This window comes from Quercus suber, unplaced genomic scaffold (assembly GCF_002906115.3).
Source record: "Quercus suber isolate HL8 unplaced genomic scaffold, Cork oak 2.0 scaffold_579, whole genome shotgun sequence".
Lineage (NCBI taxonomy): Eukaryota > Viridiplantae > Streptophyta > Magnoliopsida > Fagales > Fagaceae > Quercus > Quercus suber.
The window spans coordinates 245,683-266,651 of NW_027070024.1; the positions used below are offsets into that span (position 1 = coordinate 245,683).

At 32.2% G+C, this 20,969-nt stretch overlaps 2 protein-coding genes and 1 long non-coding RNA gene across 3 annotated transcripts; all 3 read left to right on the forward strand.

The window, feature by feature from the left end:
* Nucleotides 1–613: 613 nt before the first annotated feature.
* Nucleotides 614–9,286, forward strand: LOC136063809 (uncharacterized). Its single transcript, XR_010625448.1, has 4 exons — nt 614–1,072; nt 1,189–1,251; nt 7,613–7,668; nt 8,687–9,286. It is a non-coding gene; the product is annotated as an uncharacterized LOC136063809 (long non-coding RNA).
* Nucleotides 9,287–9,346: 60 nt separating this feature from the next.
* LOC136063802 (F-box/kelch-repeat protein At3g06240-like) lies at nt 9,347–9,850 on the forward strand. Its single transcript, XM_065764709.1, has one exon. It carries the CDS (start codon nt 9,347–9,349, stop codon nt 9,848–9,850), a length of 504 nt encoding a protein of 167 aa, XP_065620781.1.
* Nucleotides 9,851–12,060: 2,210 nt separating this feature from the next.
* Nucleotides 12,061–13,245, forward strand: LOC112026524 (F-box/kelch-repeat protein At3g23880). The gene has a single exon (XM_024059214.2). The coding sequence runs from the start codon at nt 12,061–12,063 to the stop codon at nt 13,243–13,245; it is 1,185 nt and encodes a 394-aa protein (XP_023914982.2).
* The last annotated feature ends 7,724 nt before the right edge of the window (nt 13,246–20,969 follow it).

Sequence of the window (20,969 nt, forward strand, 5' to 3'; positions counted from 1 at the left end):
GAGCTGCTTAACCTAATAAAATCTTGAGGCTTCATAATTTCATTAGCTATATAAATGAGTTTTGCTTCATTGTCTTTAAAGTTCATCCAGATTTAGTCAGATATTGAAATGGATAGTAATATTATAAACTAATTGTTTTTTTTTTTCTTTGGGTAAGTAACCTATATGTCAAACCTACAGGTCTACATCAAAAGATTATTCTTCCTTTAGTAACAACATATGGTGTCAACCATCTTTGGAACAGAAAATAAACAAATATGAAGCTCAATTGCAGGACATAAAAATTAACAAGTTTGTTTTATGCGATTGCAAGTTTTGCTCTTTCCATGCTCTCTGCCAAGCACAAGATATAGTCAACAAAGTCCATAAAACATGGTAGACCTCTGTAGGGCATATAAGATTTAAAGACACACTGGTTGAAATAGGAACAAAATGAGATTACAGGGAAAAAAACACTTTTCCACGATAGTAAATGAATACACAGAATTTTGTGTCTACAATTACCCAATGAATTGGAAGTTCCAAATTTACTATGGAGCAAGAAAATAAAATTATCCAACCTAAATATTTCAGAGACTTGGTTCCCACACCCCCCCCCCCCCCCTCCCCCTCTCGTTGCCAGAATTTATACCAGCTGACCAAAGTTATTAATTTCCAATGGATTGAAAAAGTTGCTTTATGTTTCCCCAAAAAAATTTTTCCCTCTTCCCACACAAAGTTACGCTAAGTTCATTTCCCACGGTTTTGTCCCTCCTTTTTCTTTTTCTTTTTCTACAAGCTTTTTTCATTCTTTTCTTTCTTTTCATTCTTTTCTTTCTGTTCATTGTGTCCCACTTCTGCCTTTCGTCCCACTTCTATATTCTTCCCCGACATCACTTCTTTACACCTCTTCTATATTCTTCTCCCCATATCACTTTCTTCACACCTTGCCGCTGCTGCCACCCATGCTCACCGCCTTTGCCATCGGCCACCGCCGACCCACCTATCTACAAGCTCTTCCCTCTCTAGTTACCACCCACTGCCACCACCATCCTCTTTTCCCTTTTTTTTGGTGTTCAAGTTTCTTTAAAGTGTAAGTCTTTGTGTTTTGGCTTATGGGTTTGCTTTGATATGGTTTTTCTTTAACGGGTCATGAAACTTTTGTGCTAATTTTTATTGTTTGCTTGTTTTGGTTGGATTTTGGTACAGAAAGCTCTTATTCAAATTTGGCTTTTTGAGTAAGAAGACCTAAGCATCAAGGGTTGAATCATTGTAAGTTTACGTGCAAATTTGTAAATCTTGTATTTTTTTTTTTTTTTGACAAGTGATTTATTGTTTGGCAACCATGTGAGTTGGGTTTCTTGAGAAATTATTTGAGTTGTTGATTTATACGAGAGATTGGGTTTAATTTTTGAAAGAGGGCTTCCTTGCATTTTGAAATGTCTTTGGCGGTTGTGGTTGTGGTGTTAACTATAAATTTGTGCAAATAATGTGAGAATGTGTCTTTTGCTTACCAAGTATTTGATAAATTGCCTATATGAGTTATGAGATTGAATTTCTTGACTTGTGTTGTGATGATTGTTATATGAGGTTATGGGTTGTAACTCTAATTGTTTATGTGTGCTTACACATGTAACTTTAAGGTTTAATCAAGTCTCAAAGCTTTTGGCATGGTATTAAAATTATAGGTTTTTTTTTTTTTTTTTTGTGACTTTAAATCTGTTAGGGACAGCTTTAAGTCAAATGCATTACATGATTTTTAATAAATTAAAAAAAAAAATTATTTTAAAGCTGAATTTTTTATGGTACATACTANAACCTCTAAAACTCTCACAGTTTTCCACATCACCACTATTTTCTTTTTCTTTTAGGTTTTATATCTTATATATTTATTATTTCTCTTCAATGTGTAATTATCTTATCAAGTGTTACAATAGTTTAGATTAAGTAAACTCTATTAGATATATGTTTCAAGAGCTTGAAAATTCTATAACAAAAATTTCAACAAATATAAACCCCTACCAAAGTCGAAATCCTTCGTACTCGCTCAAATTTTCACAAAGAAAACACACACAGCAAATTAAAGCCATGGTAGGAAGCATGAAGGTTCAAAAGAAACAGAGAATTGAAAGAGATGATGACAAAGACGAAGACGACATCAGAATAAAACTTCTACAACATCAAATTATACTTTTAGTTTCACGGAAATTGTGTCGAGGATCTTTATTCTTCGCAATACAATTCCCAATCCCGCGCCTATACAAGAGTTGCACATCCGTTGAAACAAAAATTGTCTTCCACTCCATGTTGACACATGGATCCATACAACCTGTCGGCATGGTGTGAAAGAGCTTGATCTCTCCATAAATACTCATCCTAATCAACCTTTGGAGTTGCCCCGGAGTTCCCAAGCCTCATGATTATGGACCTTCTAAATGTTAGTTATGCAAACTCTAACTCTCTCTCGCTCCTCACTGCCTGCCCTGTCCTCCAACATTTGCACCTAGCTACAAATTTGGACATAATTATACTCATACCTACGGTAATAACATTAACTTTAAGTGCATGTCGTTTGTCAAACATAGTCCATATCAATGCCCCAGCTCTTGAATTCTTTTATTTTTATGGTTATTTGGGTGAGGATGTTGTGTTGGAAAACCTTCCCAACTTGGTTAAAATAGCCGTTTCCAATGAGATAAAACGTGACAACAGTATTGAAGATTTTGCAAAGAGGGTACGGACTTCATGAGACTATTTTGTAATGTTGTATCCATGGAGTTGCTTAGAGTAAATGCAGAGGTAAGGACATGTTGCCATCTTTCATGCTCTAACCCTCTATGATTACTACTTTATAATATTGTTATTGTTGTACTTGTGAGTGAATTTTGACTTTTTGACATTTGTGATTCTTATATTGTTGTGCAGATCCTCTTCCATGCTTCGAATCATGATGATATTCCCATGTTTCATAATTTGTCTTTCTTGGGTTTAATTGGCATTCTTTGTAAGTGGCATCTTATACAACTCTTGCTTCATCGAACTCCAAACCTACAAATGCTTGTCTTTAGATTGGTTTCCTATGATGGTGAAAGATCTGCAATTAAGCTGAATTTTTTATGGTACATACTAGACATATAAGGACTTCTCCATATTTAATTTCAAGCTTTTTGGATAACACTAAGTGAACCAAACAAATTTTTAAAAAGAGCTGACCTGTTGCAAATTTAATCGGAAAGTATGATTAGAATTTTGAGACTATAAGGAATTTACTACAAGCTTTTGTTGTGTGGTTCATCTTGTAAGTTCATATGTGCTTTTTTTGACAAGTGTTTTACTTTGGCTAATTTTATCATGGTTTGGTAATGACATGCTTTGTAATAAGTTGGTAAATGCACATTGTTTGTGGTAGGGAAATAAAAGGTTTTGGTTGTGTTATAGCCTATGAGTTTCTTGTATTCTTGCTTGGTTCTTGTTTGGGTAGGGGTACTCGTCTTAGGATGGTAAAGCTAGGTTTTAGGGCCTTAGGTTTGGTTGAGTTATATTTGTTGATTACTTTTTTTTCCAATATTTGTAGGCATTCTTAAACATTCTATATTATGATATTGATAATTGTGTTGAGGTGGATTGTTGAGTTGGAGCAATTGGGTGATTTGCATGGTGTTATAAGGTGGTTTCAATTATTATTGGGAGTGTTTATTGTTTTTTGAAAATTTGGATATATATTGTTGAGTTATATTTGTTTGATTATTTCATTTCTTTCACATGTCGAACATGCAAACTAAATGAGAATTTTCAAGAGATATTGGCTAGTTACCATGGTTTTTGCTTATTTCTTAAGAGCTTCAAGACTTAGTCCATTTGTGTGAATGAAGAAATGGATAGACTTGATATGGTTTGTTTATTAAATTTAGGGTTGTGTCATCTTATTTGTATGTTTATGAAACTAAGTGGTTATGAAGTTGTTGTGTCTTAAATCCCTAAGTATATGTGTGGTCCTATTTCTATGGTTTTTACTTATTTCTTAAGAGTTTCAAGACTTAGTTCATTTGTGTGAATGAAGATATGGATAAATTTAGTTGTATAGTACAATGAGGCTCATGAATAGTACAAAAAAGAAGCTAAAAACTCAATAAGCTGAAGCAAACAAGCACATCCCAAACAGGCTCTAATTGTACTTTAAATACTGAAAAAGAAAAAGATATTGAACAGGACATCGTAATCATATAGCTCATGCTTGGTGGGTTCTAACTAGAGGTGTCAATGTTAACACGTCACAAGTTTTTATCAGTTAAGGTTGGGCCTTAGCTATTTCCAGTCATAAACAAGTCAACCTAAAAGATACACAATATAAAAAATAATAATAATAATAATAATAATAAAATGCGATAAGTGGGTCAACCCATGTGACTCGCAATTGACACATGTAACATGTCAATTTATTCGTATCAACCCGAAATAACTCATTTAACACAACTTGTTTAACTCGTATAACAAATAAATATTTATTTTATTTTAGATTTATCATATACCTTTTATATCCAATATATATTTTAAACTTAAAAGGAAAGTAAGTTGTTACAAAAACTTATACATGATATGATTGTAAGTTGCAATTTTACAAACCCTAAAGAATATATGGATGATACTCATAGTCATAGTCATGATTAGTCTAGCTATTGGTTGCTCCAACTCTTTCCAACATTGATACTTAACATTTGATGAGTTATGTGGATGTTATATTTTTGTTGAACTACATTATTTTGAATTTGGGTTGAAGTGTATGCACTTCTTTTGGAATATAAAGAACTTATTTATAGATGGATATTAAATATATATATATATATATATATATATATATAATTTAAATTTAAAAAAAAAAAAAAAAAAAAAAAAAACTCACGTCTTGACTAATAGATAAGATTTAACAATAATCACGTTTTTTATTTTGTTTTTTTCCCTCAAGTTGCATGATTTAACAATAATTTAAAACATATTTAAATTCTATTCAAACTAAAAGTCTATTATAAAAAAAAATTTAAACTTAAATCCCTCACAACCCATGCTTTTGTATCTTATTAAATTAATATTTTATTAGGATATTAAGCTACAAAGCTCTTGATTAAGGATAAGATTTAACAATAGTTTAATTTAGATAAAGTTTTATAATCTACGTTTGAGAAATTTAAATTCTACTTCAACTAAAAGTCTATTATCAAAAGATTTAGAACCTATATATATTCAACCATAGTTTTCATGGTTGTATCAAGTGGCTACTCTTAACATATCTGAATCCTTAGTATAATTGCAACCAAATATGGAAATCATTAAACATTCCTAGGAATCATGAAACATTCCCCCATACTAAACACTACGTAAACATATTTTTCAATTTTTTTTTCCCCTCAAGTTGAATGATTTAACAATAATTTAAAACAGATTTAAAGTCTATTCAAACTAAAAGTCCTTTCTAAAAAAATTTTAAACTTAAATCTCACACAACCCATGCTTTTGTTTTTGTTTTGTTCCTCAAGTTGTATCTTATTAAATTAATATTTTATTAGAATATTAAACTACAAAGCTCTTGACTAAGAGATAATATTTAACAATAATTTAATAGTTAAAGTTTAGATACAAATTTGGTTGTAGCCTAAAGCTACAAATTTCTTTAAAAATTACAATATATTTTGAAAATTAAACCGTTAGACGGAATGTTCTTTATACTCTTGATACACATGTCAAATTTGTGTCAATTGAATATTATTTACTATATAATCTTATATTTTATACATAATTTTAAACTAACCTTAATTTATGTATCTATATATAAAACTGAAACTTCTGAAACTCTCACAATTTTTCACATCAGCATTTTTTTTCTATTTTTTAAATTTGATTTAAAAATAAATCTCATTCCCCCCCCCCACCAAATACACGTTACAAAACCCCATACCTCTTTAAAACCTGAAAACCAAAAAATCTCTCCTCTTCTCACACGCTAACATCTCCTTCCCCTAAATCTAACTCACCCTTTCCTTCCACCATAATCAAAACCCAAAACTCAAATTCTCCCGCCACCACGAATTGCCACCACCACAGATCACTGCCAATGCATCTTTTGGTTTTCCTCTCTGTATTATGTGACTCATTCTTTGTCTGTTATTGTTTTCAATTGAAAATCAAACTCCATACCCAAAGCCTAGGTACGCTTGCTTTCCTCTTTCTCTTTTCTCAGAATTTAAGTTTTTCAATTGAAACCAAACAAAGGAAAGGCAGCCTACTAAATGATGCAAACAGAGGAGATAGTATTGATTTAATGGTTTTTTTTGTTTGTGTTTATGAAAGGCCTAAGAGTCAGCCTGGTGATTAATTTATTTGGCTGAAAAATTATTTTATATTGATGTAGATTGTGGTTTTAGAATTTTCAGTGATATATATGGGTTGTTTGTTGCAGATAGTTTTGTTTATGGGGTTCAATAAAAGTTTTACGCACAGTTGATTTGATGCTAAATAGTTATTGGGTTTTGTTTAAGAAATCTTTAGATTTTTATTGTTATTTTGATTGACTTTATTTTTTCTTCTTTCGGTTGATGTTGATTACTATCTTGATTTAATTGATGAAGTCCTAAAACACACATATTATTACTCAGTGAGGTGTTATACTGATAGCATATATTATTGATAAAGCACTAGAGCTTGCAGCACGATCTAGAAATAGTAATGGTCAATGGGTTAATGCCGTGAGGTAACTACCAATACTTGGACCTTTATTGAAACAGGCAGATATTGCTGTCATTGATGATGCAAATCTGATATGCAACATGACTGACCTTTTTCAGTTTCCCTTTTTAAGTAATTTTGCTTCAATGGACATTGCTCATTTTGATCAGCATGTATTTAGCTACTTGAATTCTGTTAGATGCAAACTTACATTTAAAACATAATTGGTATGCTATTGAAATAATTAAGGTTGAAGTTTAATCTTGGGTTTGAGACAGTTTCATATTTATGCAAATAATCTTTTACTCTAATTTCTTCCCCCTAATAATGAAGCAGCATTTTTGCAGTTTTGCATACGTAAATTTTAGGCTATTTATGATGAATAAGATTTAAAAATTTAGTGGTCATTGATTTGAGCATTTATTTGATATGAGTAGGAGGTTTAAAATTTTAGAACTTTTACCTTGGTCTTTTCATAATTTTGCTTGGAGTCAAAGTGGTATGCGGTTACTTTTGAGAATATTATTTCCTTAAGAATCTCTAGATATTGATATGAAATCCATTTTTGTAGTTGTGTCTCTATTTAATGCTGCTTTTTTTTTTTATATCCCACTTTGAACACCATTTTTTTTTAAATTATTAGTTTATTACATACCTTGTGTTGGTTTTAAAACTAACGCTTGACGGTTAGTTTTATATCATTAGTGTGTTACCTAAGCTTTTGATGATAGATGTGTCTATTTCTACTAACAGTTTCTAATGGATAACAGAGAATACTTGGATTAGCAACTATATACTTCTCTTTATATTGTTGTGATTGGTGACATTAAGTAACAACCATATCTTAACATCAATTATATATTATTTTGTTCTACCAAATTAAATTACTAATTTGAGTTGTCTTTCTTTGTCATAGGGGTTAGTTAATCTATTGATTGGCTTTCATTATGTCCCTATTGAAACAAACTAAAGGTAATATATTCTTTCTGGTATATTTTTTTTTTTAATTTAAAATTTTGTGCATCAAATATTGTTAAATATAGTATATATTTTCTTTAACAAATATGATCTAGGTTTGGGTATTTTCTTGGGATAGATTATGATTTAGGCTTTTGGATTAGATAAAGGTATAAGGTTAGATTTGGATATGTTTTAGATATTTATTTGTGTTAGATTTTGTTGGTTAACTAAACCATGTGACTTGCTTCAAAATTGTACTTACCATGTGTAATGCAACTGAGAAAGATACATATTAAGTCAACTTTACATACATACTAAACAAATAGTAGGTATGGAAATAAACATTACCTTTATGAACTATAACTATAAGTGCAATAGAGATTTTTACCATTGCAATAAACATTACCATTACTTATGTTGCCTTTGGTTCCATCTGGAATTCAATGATTTTTTGTAGATAAGCTTTGGCTTTGCAAAAAAAAAAATTTCAACTAATAAAATGGTCCAACCTGATATGATCTTTTGTACTAATTTCTTAAACAAGTGATTGTGTCAAATGTTTCACCAAATTATTTGACCCATGGAAGAGTGGGCCTATATCAGATCTATGTTGGTGTTTCAGCTCTGCATGAAGCTGCAAGCAAGTTCATTTTATAGCTATCATATCATATGCCAAGGCTTTGTGTCTTCAAGGGATTTTTTTTCCTGTTGGATCTAAATGCAAAAAATTTATTATTGCATAGTTATATTTCTTTTCCACTTGATGTAGTGGGCATATATTGCACATTTTTATTTGAAATTGTTGTTGCATTCTAGGCAAAGATTTTTTTGTATGGTTTTGATTCAAGAAGTGGTACAAATTGAAAAAATTGTAATCTTCTTTTAGCAGTTTGCGTATAGCTATATTTTTACTTAATTTTATTCATTTTCAAATAAATGTACTTTCAAATAAAATAATACTAGTTAATATATAAGCATAAGCCGTAACACAACCTTAACCTTAATTAATCACCATCTCTAATATTTTCAGACGCAGAGAAATAAAGAAAAAAACATGTCAGACTATTTGCCCCCAGAGGTGATTGGAGAATTCTTCTAGGACTACCGGCAAAGTCAGTGCTGAGGTTTAGGTCAGTTTGCAAGACATGGTACTCTCTCATCTCTAACTCTCGCTTTGCCAACGCTTACCTCGCTCGCAGCAATCAACGCCCATCACCCTATTTTCTATTTGGACGTCGTGAACACGAAAAGGTATGTTTCAGTTTGCATAGCAATCCAGCCATAGACTCATCAGATTTCATTGAGTTCCACCCTCCTTATGAGAAGACTCGTATCTATGTGCATTCGTTTAACTGGAGTTGGAACGAAGTCTTCCAAATAGTCGGTTCAGTCAATGGACTAATTTGTCTAGTTGATAGTCATGGTGAACTTCATGAAAAATATTATCTTTGGAACCCTTCTATTAATAGAACCGTGCAACTTCCATTTGTTAGAAATCTCTTATCTGCAAAATGTAATTATTGCCCTGGCTTTGGATATCACGCCCCAACTAATGAGTACAAAGTGGCGGGAATTATGCATTTTGATAACACTATTGGTATGGTTGAGATTTGTGCTCTTAACGGTTCTAGGGAATGGCATTCTTTCGAATTAAGTGCTGACTTTTATCTATGGAAAGAACTCGGTTTTTATGAATGGGAGATTGCACTGGCTTGCTCAGGACTACCCCGAGCAGGAGGATGATACCTGTCACAATTTTATTCTTTCTTTTGATTTGGGTTATGAGATTGGTGATGAGAATATTGTTTATCATGAAGTGCCTGTTCCTAAGGTTTTTGAAATAGAAGGGGATCAATATTCATTACATGGGGAATATATTGCAATGCTTAATGGATTACTTGCTCTACACGGACGGTTTGATAAAAAGTATGAGGTGTGGGTGATGAAAGAGTATGGAGTTGTGGAATCTTGGACTAAGTTATACGATATTGATTCAAATGAAAGATGGGGAAGAGTGATAGGTTTTAAGAAAAATGGTGAAGTTTTAATGAGTAGGGAAGATAGAGACTTGCTTTTGTATGAACCAAATAGCCAAAGAACCATATGGGATCTTCGAAAAAATGACGTATCAAGCTGTTTCTATTTAGATAATTATGTGGAAAGTCTAGTTCTATTTGATACACATGGAATTTAAGAACAAGAAGAATATGAACTAAGGGTAGAATATGAAGTAAAGTTATTTTAAATTTAGGTTGAAATGTATGCACTTCTCTTGGGATGTAAAGAACATATTTATAGATGAATGTTATATTGTTGTTGAACTATATATGTTATTTTGATTTGGATTGAAGTGTATACACTTTTTTTAAGATGTAAAGAACTTATTTCTATATGGATGATACTACATTATAAACTTAATACTATTTATTAAGTACTTTGATGTTATTTAAACTTTTGGACGATATGTTTTTAGGTAATATTTGATGTTATTATTAATTTACAAATCATATGCTTAATAGGTATTTTGATGTTATAAGTTTATATTAAATTTATAATAATATTAATCAAGAGCTTTTTTGAAACGAGTTAAATTGATTGAATTTATGACAACTTAAAACGTTTAATATTAGGCGGGTTGAAATGGGTTGTGTCACATTTGTGTCAACAAAACACTACCCATTAATTAAGAAGGATGAATTATATATAAAATTAAAAAATAAAAATTGTGCCACCGTTGCCAACGGGATAAATGGATGAGTGAAAGTATGAACCCGCCTATATATATTTTGGTCTGGTTCAGATAGAATAACAGGGCTGAGCCCAAATTACACTTCTGGCTAATCTGCTTGTAGTTTTCAAGGATCTACACGTATCTACTTCAACTCCGAGTAGGACTAGGACTCATACTCTCATAGCGTCATAGTAGTATAAACCGTAACACAACCAACCTCAATCCGCACCATCTCTCATATTTTTCAGACGCAGAGCAACAAAGGAAAAAACATGTCAGACTATTTGCCCGCAGAGGTGATTGAAGAAATTCTTCTAGGACTACCGGCAAAGTCAGTGCTGAGGTTTAGGTCAGTTTGCAAGACATGGTACTCTCTCATCTCGAACTCTCGCTTTGCCAAAGCTTACCTCGCTCGCAGCAACGAACGCTCTTCACCCTATTTTCTATTTGGACGTTTTGGGTACGAAAAAGAAATTTTTAGTTTGCATAGCAATCCAGCCATAGATGACTCATCAGATTTCATTGAGTTCGACCATCCTTATGACATTGGGGATATACTCCACTCTATACTCCACCAATAAATATTTACCACGTGTTCACCTAATTAATTAAATATTATCATTATTGACTTATTAATCTTACAATTATTAATTAATAGTATCATGTGGCAAATATTTATTGGTGGAGTATAGAGTGGAGCAGGAAAAGTGGGACAGAAGATTTGGATTCGATAGAGACTTGCTTTTGTATGAACCAAATAGCCAAAGAACCATATGGGATCTTCGAAAAAATGACGTATCAAGCTGTTTCTATTTAGATAATTATGTGGAAAGTCTAGTTCTATTTGATACACATGGAATTTAAGAACAAGAAGAATATGAACTAAGGGTAGAATATGAAGTAAAGTTATTTTAAATTTAGGTTGAAATGTATGCACTTCTCTTGGGATGTAAAGAACATATTTATAGATGAATGTTATATTGTTGTTGAACTATATATGTTATTTTGATTTGGATTGAAGTGTATACACTTTTTTTAAGATGTAAAGAACTTATTTCTATATGGATGATACTACATTATAAACTTAATACTATTTATTAAGTACTTTGATGTTATTTAAACTTTTGGACGATATGTTTTTAGGTAATATTTGATGTTATTATTAATTTACAAATCATATGCCTAATAGGTATTTTGATGTTATAAGTTTATATTAAATTTATAATAATATTAATCAAGAGCTTTTTTGAAACGAGTTAAATTGATTGAATTTATGACAACCTAGAACGTTTAATATTAGGCGGGTTGAAATGGGTCGTGTCACATTTGTGTCAACAAAACACTACCCATTAATTAAGAAGGATGAATTATATATAAAATTAAAAAATAAAAATTGTGCCACCGTTGCCAACGGGATAAATGGATGAGTGAAAGTATGAACCCGCCTATATATATTTTGGTCTGGTTCAGATAGAATAACAGGGCTGAGCCCAAATTACACTTCTGGCTAATCTGCTTGTAGTTTTCAAGGATCTACACGTATCTACTTCAACTCCGAGTAGGACTAGGACTCATACTCTCATAGCGTCATAGTAGTATAAACCGTAACACAACCAACCTCAATCCGCACCATCTCTCATATTTTTCAGACGCAGAGCAACAAAGGAAAAAACATGTCAGACTATTTGCCCGCAGAGGTGATTGAAGAAATTCTTCTAGGACTACCGGCAAAGTCAGTGCTGAGGTTTAGGTCAGTTTGCAAGACATGGTACTCTCTCATCTCGAACTCTCGCTTTGCCAAAGCTTACCTCGCTCGCAGCAACGAACGCTCTTCACCCTATTTTCTATTTGGACGTTTTGGGTACGAAAAAGAAATTTTTAGTTTGCATAGCAATCCAGCCATAGATGACTCATCAGATTTCATTGAGTTCGACCATCCTTATGACATTGGGGATATATGGAGCTGGACCAGCGTCTGCAAAATAGTCGGTTCAGTCAATGGGCTAATTTGTTTTGCTGATAGTCATCATAATGCTTATGAAAAATATTTTCTTTGGAACCCTTCTGTTAATAGATCCGTGAGACTTCCATTGGTTACAAATCTCGATCAATCACCATATGTGCATTGTCTTGGCTTTGGATATCACGCCCCAACTAATGAGTACAAAGTGGTGAGAATTATGTATTTGGATGATGATAGTACTCCTTTGGCTGAGATTTATGCTCTTAACACTAGGGAATGGCACCGTTTTACTTTCCCACCAAGTGCTAGCTTTATTGTTCAACAAGCGACTGTCTCGGTTTCTATGAATGGGGCACTACACTGGCTTGCTCAGAACTTCATGCAGGATACTTATCACAATTTTATTCTTTCTTTCGATTTGGGTGATGAGATTGTTTATCATGAAATACCTGTTCCTAAGGTTTTAGAAATAGAAGGGGATCAATATTCATTAGAGGGGGGACAGATTGCAATGCTTAATGGATTACTTGCTCTACACGGAGGTCATGCGGAAAAGTATGATGTGTGGGTGATGAAAGAGTATGGAGTTGTGGAATCTTGGACTAAATTATACTCTTTTGATTTCAGTGTAAAATTAGGAAGGGTGATAGGTTTTAAGAAAAATGGTGAAGTTCTAATAATAACTTCGAATGGTAAAGACTTGCTTTCGTATGAACCAAGTAGCCAAAGTACCATATGGAATCTTCAAAAAAATGACATATCAAGCTGTTTCTATTTAGATAATTACGTGGAAAGTTTAGTTCTATTTGATGCAATGGATGGAGTTTACGAACAAGAAAAATATGATGTAAAGGTAGAACGTGCCTTGAAAATCCGTAAAATGCATAATTCTTAGAGTTTTTTTTTTTTTTTTCATAATTTTTAGAGTTACAACTATATAGGTCAGTCATACAACTATGAACTTTTGGTCACGGTTGTCACCATTGTACCCACAAATGTAAGATATACTTCATAGATTTTGTTTATATTTTTATAGTTACTTTTTTTTTTTTTTATAGTTACTTATTTTATGTAGTTGAAGGATTCTCCAAACAATCAATCACAATATGTCAATTTTCCTTGTGGCCATCCGTTCAAACTAGGCCTATTCCATAGGCATATTTATTTTACATCTATTCAAACTTTCGGTACGCTCATAAGTTAAATTAAACGAAAGAGAAAAAATGCACAACTTTTGAAGGCTATCACTGGCTGTTATGCTGTGTCGTGTGGGGTTTTACTTTGTAGGTTGCGGTTAATACTTTTTTTTTTTTTTTTTGGATGGGGTTGCGGTTAAATTCTTAATGGGCTAATTCAGGTTTTTTGGGTGGATTTGATTCTGGTGAATTTGGTCCAGACTAAATAATTAAGTGACGGTTTGGATAGCACTTCTTTTCGCTGAATGTGGCGTTGCGTTTTTAGTTTTTTTTTTTTTTTTTTTAAGCTGGACTTATTGACTTTTGAGGGAAAAAAGTACTATACGTGTACTGTTCACGTACTGTTTATGCACTGTTTACTCATTAAAAAATATTAAAAATGAGTTCCACGGTACTATTCATATATTTAAAAATTATTTTACTACAATGTTTTCAGTAACAATAAACAACAATAAGTTGTATCCAAACGGACATGGGTTTTTGTATGTTTCAACAAAAAAAAAAAAGGGTTTTGTATGGTCTATAGAAACTAAGACTTTGTGATGCTAAGGGGTGTTTGGTTTGTGTTTTCAAACAACCATTTTCAGTTTTTAAACAACATTTCACGCATTTCTACATACTTTTTCACCCACACATATTTCCACAAATGTTTTTAAACAACAATTTTCAGTTTTTAAACACATATACCAAACGGGCTAAGCACCACTAATACTAGCCCAATATTAAGAGCACCCGCATCAGATATGCTAAATGTGTCAAATGCTAAATTTTTGGCACATTTAGCACACCAAACACAAAAACGGAGCTTTATTAGATGTTTCAAATGTCAAAAATTATACCACATATGAACAGTACCATTGCAAATTTGCAACGGTACGAACGAAAATGGTATAAGTTTTATTAATTTTTTATTCTCTTTTCTCTCTCATCTCTCTTCACTTTATTCTTTTTCTCTTCTCTCTTTCTCTTTCTCTCCGCCTCTTCGTCTCTATCAGTGTCTCCTCTTTCTCTTTCTTTTTGACTCTCCCTCACTTTATTTGATTGTTGATCTTTCTTTGTGGGCTGAGTTGATTTCGTGGGTGGTGGTGGATCGTCCTTGTTCGTGATTTCATGGGTCTAGGTTGATTTCATGGTTCGGTTGTTCGACAAGTGTGAGCCTGGGTTGATTTCGTGGGTTTGGGTAATGATGGTTCGGCAAGCGTGATATGATTTTGGTGGGTTTTGTGGTTTGATTTCAGTGGGGTGATTTGATTTTGTGATTTGGTGGGTTCATAGGTCTCTGACCGGCATGGGTCATTGGCTAGGAGATCTGTTGGTCATTGGCATGGGCATCATGGTGGTTGTTTGCTAGATTTTGTGGGTTTGGGTTATGTGAAATGTGATTTGTGGCTTGGTCGGTGGTTGATCTGTGGGGATGGCCGGTGGTTGTGGCTATGTAGTGTTTGTTTGAGTTTTTTTTTTTTTTTTTTTTTTTTTTTTTTTTTTTTTTTGTAGCAATGGCTGATATTGGTGGTGGTGGTTGATCTGTGAGGGTTGCCGGTGGTTGTGGCTGTGTAGTGTTTGTTTGAGTTTTTTTTTTTTTTTTTTTGGTAGCAATGGCTGATATTGGTGGTGGTGGTTCGGCAAGTATAAGTGGCCGATGGTTGTGGCTGTGTAGTGTTTGTTTGACTCTTTTTTTTTTTTTTGGTAGTAGCGGCTGATATTGGTGGTGGTGGTTTATCTGTGGGGGTTGCCGGTGGTTGTGGGTTGTGGCGTTGATCTGTGGGTGTGGGTTGATGTTGTTGACGGTGATGGTAGGGAGGAGATAATATATTATTTTAATGTGTAGTAAATATTATTTTAATGTATATAATTGAATGATAAAACATCTGATAAATGAGATTTGTAAAATGATGTGGTAAAATAATAAAGTAGGTCTTTGGTGTGTAAAATGGCATAAAATTTAACACAGCCTGTGGATGCTCTAATGATTGAGTTTGAGGTGGGTCTTACTTTGTAGACCCATATCTAAATCTCGACAACCTATTCAAAATGTATCATCTTCCCTCATCCTGTCCTAGGGTAGACTAGGAATTTTCAGTTGGGGCTGATGTGTGTTGAAATACAAATATTGATTTTGTAATACTACACTACTACAGTATGTCTATAAACATATTAAATACAAAATTCTCAACTTTTACATACACACAAGATCATTTTTTTTATATAGATAAGATAGGCATGTTCAAAGTCAAATTTTAAACCTTGACAATAGAATTTACCTGTTAAGTTAAATAGAATCTATAATCTGCATAAAATTCATATGTTCCATAATATATATATATATATATATAACTCACATTTTATTATTGGGACTGTCTTCTACCATTGTCATTGTTGTCAAATCTGTCAAGAATGACCAAACCCAGCCCAAATGTCAAATGCTTAAAAAAACATGGGCTTGGATAACATACATAATACTCCATTGCATATCTAAACATTTATAATTAGAGAAGGGGGGGGGGGGGGGGGTTGCAGATAGATTCACACTTCACATCTTATATGCACCAAGTCAGCATACAGAATTTAGCCAAAAAAAAAGTCAGCATAGAGAAAAAAAAATTCCCCTTAAAGTCAAAAGCCTCCATAGGGGAATCAGAGGAGTAATCAAAATATTCATGTCTGACCCTCTTAGTATTAAATTAATCACAAACAATGAGATAATTGCAGTCAATTTTGACATTGATTACTTCAAAATTATTTTGATAAAGTCACAGGCATAACACTAATATTAAATATATAATTAAAAAAATTACAAAATTTAATTACAAAATTGTTGTAGTATTAGACTACAACCTTACTCGGTATCTTTTTATTGGAAGTTAATTTAGACAAATATCCACTATTGGATTACATCTTCTTCTTATACCTTTATACTTGTAAAATTTCTATAAAATTAAAGATCAATAACAGTGCCATTAATAAATTGTTTAAATCAAGTTTTTATAGTTTAAAATTTTGCATAAAATATAATAAAATTAACAGCTAATAATTGTACGAATTAAATAAGATAATAAAATTAAAACCAAACCCACCATCAAAATTATAAATGAAATATTTGAAATTACTATATATTCAAAATATACCACCTTCCCTTATCCTGCAGGGAAAAAGTAATAAATTTAGTTGGGGGCCGAGCTATTGAATTAATACACCAATATATACGTTAGTACACATATATGGGCAGGTGTGTATAGTGATACAAAATTATTAAAAATATCAATTTTGTAATACTAATTACTAAATGGGAAATGTTAATGAATATCCTGAGGGCATTGGTTAATAATCCATTTAAATAAAGTTTTTATGAGAAAAAAAAAAAACAATTACTATTTTGATAACTTTTTTCATTTCTCATAAAAGTAGTGTTAAAACTTTCATAAAATGAATTACTTACCAATGTCCTAAGGTTACTCGTTAACATGACCCTTTCTTATAAATAAATTGTGCAAATTAGCTACTAAAAAATGACAATTATCTCCCTAGATTTTTGTGGGTGTAAAAAACAAACATTGTCCCGATTGCAATGATTAAGTAGTTGACTTGCACAATTTATTTATAAGAAATACAAGGTAGAACTTCCACAATGGAAAAGCTGAACAACTGATTAAAGGGACGGAGGGATGATAAGATTATCTATTGATATATAAACCGTTTTCCCGAGGTACAAAGAGTTGAACAGAAAACTAAAAACTCTAATCTCTTTTCAACTATTACAATTCTCTCTCTCTCTCTCTCTCCTATTCTTCCTTTAGTTTTTCTCTCAATCTTTCTGAACCTCCTTTCACACTGCATCTCCCCCCTCCCCCCTTTTATATGCTTCTTCCCCTCCTTTATTCCCCCAGCTGGCCTGCTTCCAACTGGTTCTAGGAGATACTTGCCACATTACCTCTATGTTTTACCACCCTTTCATCATCAAAAAAAAAAAATTCTTTTGGGAGTGTCGGCACTATTCAAGCTAGTTTACTAGCATTTAATGTGAAAAAGATTAGGTAGAGAACATCTTATTAATTTGGAAGTAACTATCTCTGTGATCGTTATCTCTGCTTTATGACGTTTACCAAGGTTATCTTGATGATGGTGGCATCTTAAATCAAGTAGAGAGTTGGCTACCTATGGACCTTTACATGTCTGTTGTAGGAAAAGCTTTGCTTACCACCTCAGATAGCTAGGGGCCTTAGTGGTGATGGTTAGATTGGATCTCCGCGGGATATATTTCGAAGAGCTGCTCTTTACATCACAGGTCTCTTCACTCCCACCTTCAGCTTTGGGCCAGACCCATCTTCTAAAGCTTGATCTGTTGGGCTTTTGGCCTTCGGCCCAGGCGTAAGTTCATCCCCCATACAATTTTAACAAGCATACTGAAGTTGTGTAGTTTTATAAACAATATAATACAATAAACTTAAAGTAGGTTTTTTTGTGCCTTAAAAAAAGTAATAGTTTTTTTTTTTTTTTGGGGAAAAGCTTTTTTTTTCCTCCTCTATGTTTGGGGTAGTTTACAATTTCCCTTTTTATCTTTGAGACCAACCAATTTCCCCCTTTATGTTTGGAAAATGAACAAATACCTCCCATTCATTATTTTTTTAGTGAAATTACAATGATTACAAATGCAATCTAAGAAGACAACAGTGCAATCTTCAACTTTTTCTCTTTCTTGTGGTGTACAACTAAAAAATTTTTTTTTTCAATTATACAATAAAGTGGAAAAAGAAAACAAACTTAGCATCTTCCATCAATCATAATTTATGTCATACAATCAAAGTAAATCTCGATTTCCTAAGTCATCATTTGCTACTTCAACATTTTTATTAGTCTTTTTATAGGCAACATTTTTATATTAGTTAATATTGTATACGATTACAAAGATATTTTAAAATATATAAGAGTCATTTTCAATTAAATTCTAAAAATTTGATTATCAAATACATAAATTTCAAAAATTATTTTCAAAATTTGAATATTTCGTAGGATAAAAACTTAGATCCATAACTAAGGTGCACTATATTAAGTTCTTCAATTAAATTCAAGCATTTGCATTAATCAATAAAACAAAATTAGTGTTATATTTTATGAGGACAATTAAATTCAATCTACCTAAGTGCTTGAATTATAAAGATATTTTAAAATATAAGAATAGTTTTGAAATAAATATTATGAATTTGAGGATCAAATACATGAATTTAAAATTTCATTTTAAAATTTGAATATTTTAAAGAAGAGTCATTTTCAATTAAATTCTAAAAATTTGATTATCAAATACATAAATTTCAAAAATTATTTTCAAAATTTGAATATTTCGTAGGATAAAAACTTAGATCCATAACTAAGGTGCACTATATTAAGTTCTTCAATTAAATTCAAGCATTTGCATTAATCAATAAAACAAAATTAGTGTTATATTTTATGAGGACAATTAAATTCAATCTACCTAAGTGCTTGAATTATAAAGATATTTTAAAATATAAGAATAGTTTTGAAATAAATATTATGAATTTGAGGATCAAATACATGAATTTAAAATTTCATTTTAAAATTTGAATATTTTAAAGTATAAAAACTTCGATATGTAGGTTCACTACATTAGTCTCTCTTTAATTAAATTCAAATATTTTATTACATTAACCAATAAAACAAAAATAATATTATTTTTTTATAAGGATAATTAAATTCAATTATTTGAATAACTATATTTCAAAACACACCCTCTATGTTTCATCAAAATTAATTTCGGTCCTCTAACTTTGCTATCGTTTATTTTAGTCCTTTAACTTTCAAATTTATTCAATTAAGACTTTTTCATAAATTTTTATTATATATTGTGGTTAATTTTTTAATTTTTTTAAATCTTTCTTCAAAAATTTTTAATTAAAAAAATTTAATTAATGATTAAAAAGTATTTTTCTTTTTTCTTTTTCAAAAAATTTTAACAAAAAGTTAACAGAGAGACTTTAATTAAATAAATATGAAATTAGATGACATAAATGAACGAAAAGTCAAAAACAAAATTAATGGATTAAAACGAATTCTGAAAAAACTTAAAAGGACGAGTTTTCATTTTAGCCAAAACCTAAGATTATATCCAAGATTATAGTTAGCAGGATAAGACCCTTTATTGGCAAGTTGATTGCCCCTGTTCAAACTGCCTTTGTGCCTGGAAGGAAGGGTATTGATAATGTTTTGATTGCCCAAGAACTCTTTTTTGCCTTGGATAGAAAGAAGGGTAAGGAAGGCTATATGGCCATCAAAGTGGATTTGGAGAAAGCCTATGATCGGCTAGAGTGGAGTTTCATTTATAAAGTTCTTCAAGCTTTCCACTTCCCTCAGAATATAATCAAGGTGATTATGAGTTGTGTTACATCTACCAAGATTTCAATTATGTTTAATGGTGGTATTTTAGATCCCTTTATTCCAACAAGGGGGCTAAGGCAAGGGGACCCGATTTCCCCATATTTGTTTATTTTCTGCATGGAATTTCTTGGACATTTGATTGAACAGAAGTGTGTGGCAGGAGACTTGAAGCCTTTAAAAGCCTCTCGTGGGAACATAGGTATTTCCCATTTGTTTTTTGCGGATGACTTAATTTTGTTTGCTAAGGTGGAGGAGCATACTTGTGAGGTTATTTCAGAAGTTTTGAGCAGATTTTGTAAGGATTCTGGACAGAAGGTGAGTCTTGAGAAATCGAGGATTTATTTTTCTCCAAATGTCCAAGAGGGAGTCAAAGAGGAGATATGCACTAATTTGGGTATCCAAGCTACGACAAACATTGGCAAATATCTTGGGTTTCCTATTAAGCATAGAGGGGCTACAAGAAATAGAATGAATTTTGTCGTGGAGAGGGTGATGAACAAACTTTCTAGATGGAAAGCAAAGTTTCTGTCCTTTGCTGGGAGGTCTGTTCTAGTGAAATCGGTAATGTCTGCAATACCGAACTATGTGATGCAAGGAGAAGCATTGCCAGTGCATGTATGTGAGAAGTTGGATAAAATTAACCCGGATTTTCTTTGGGGTTCAACTAGGGAAAAGAAGAAGTTGCATTTAGTTGGATGGAATAAAATCATCCAGCCAAAGGAAGAGGGTGGCCTCGGTATTCAAGCAGCAAGGGCAAAGAATGTTGCGCTCCTTGCCAAGCTAAATTGGAGAATGTATCAAGAAAATGACTCTCTATGGGCTAAAGTCATTCTAAATAAATATTGTTCATTGGATAGGAGAAGAGCTAGAGAACCTGATAAACTTCCAGCTTCTTCCAATTGGACGGCTATAAAGGTTGGTTTTCCAATCTTCGAAAAAGGTATTGGTTGGAGTGTGGGAGACGGAAGGAAAATTAAAGTTTGGTCAAATTGCTGGATTAGAGATGTGTCGCTTCGAGATCTGATTGTTGGGCCTC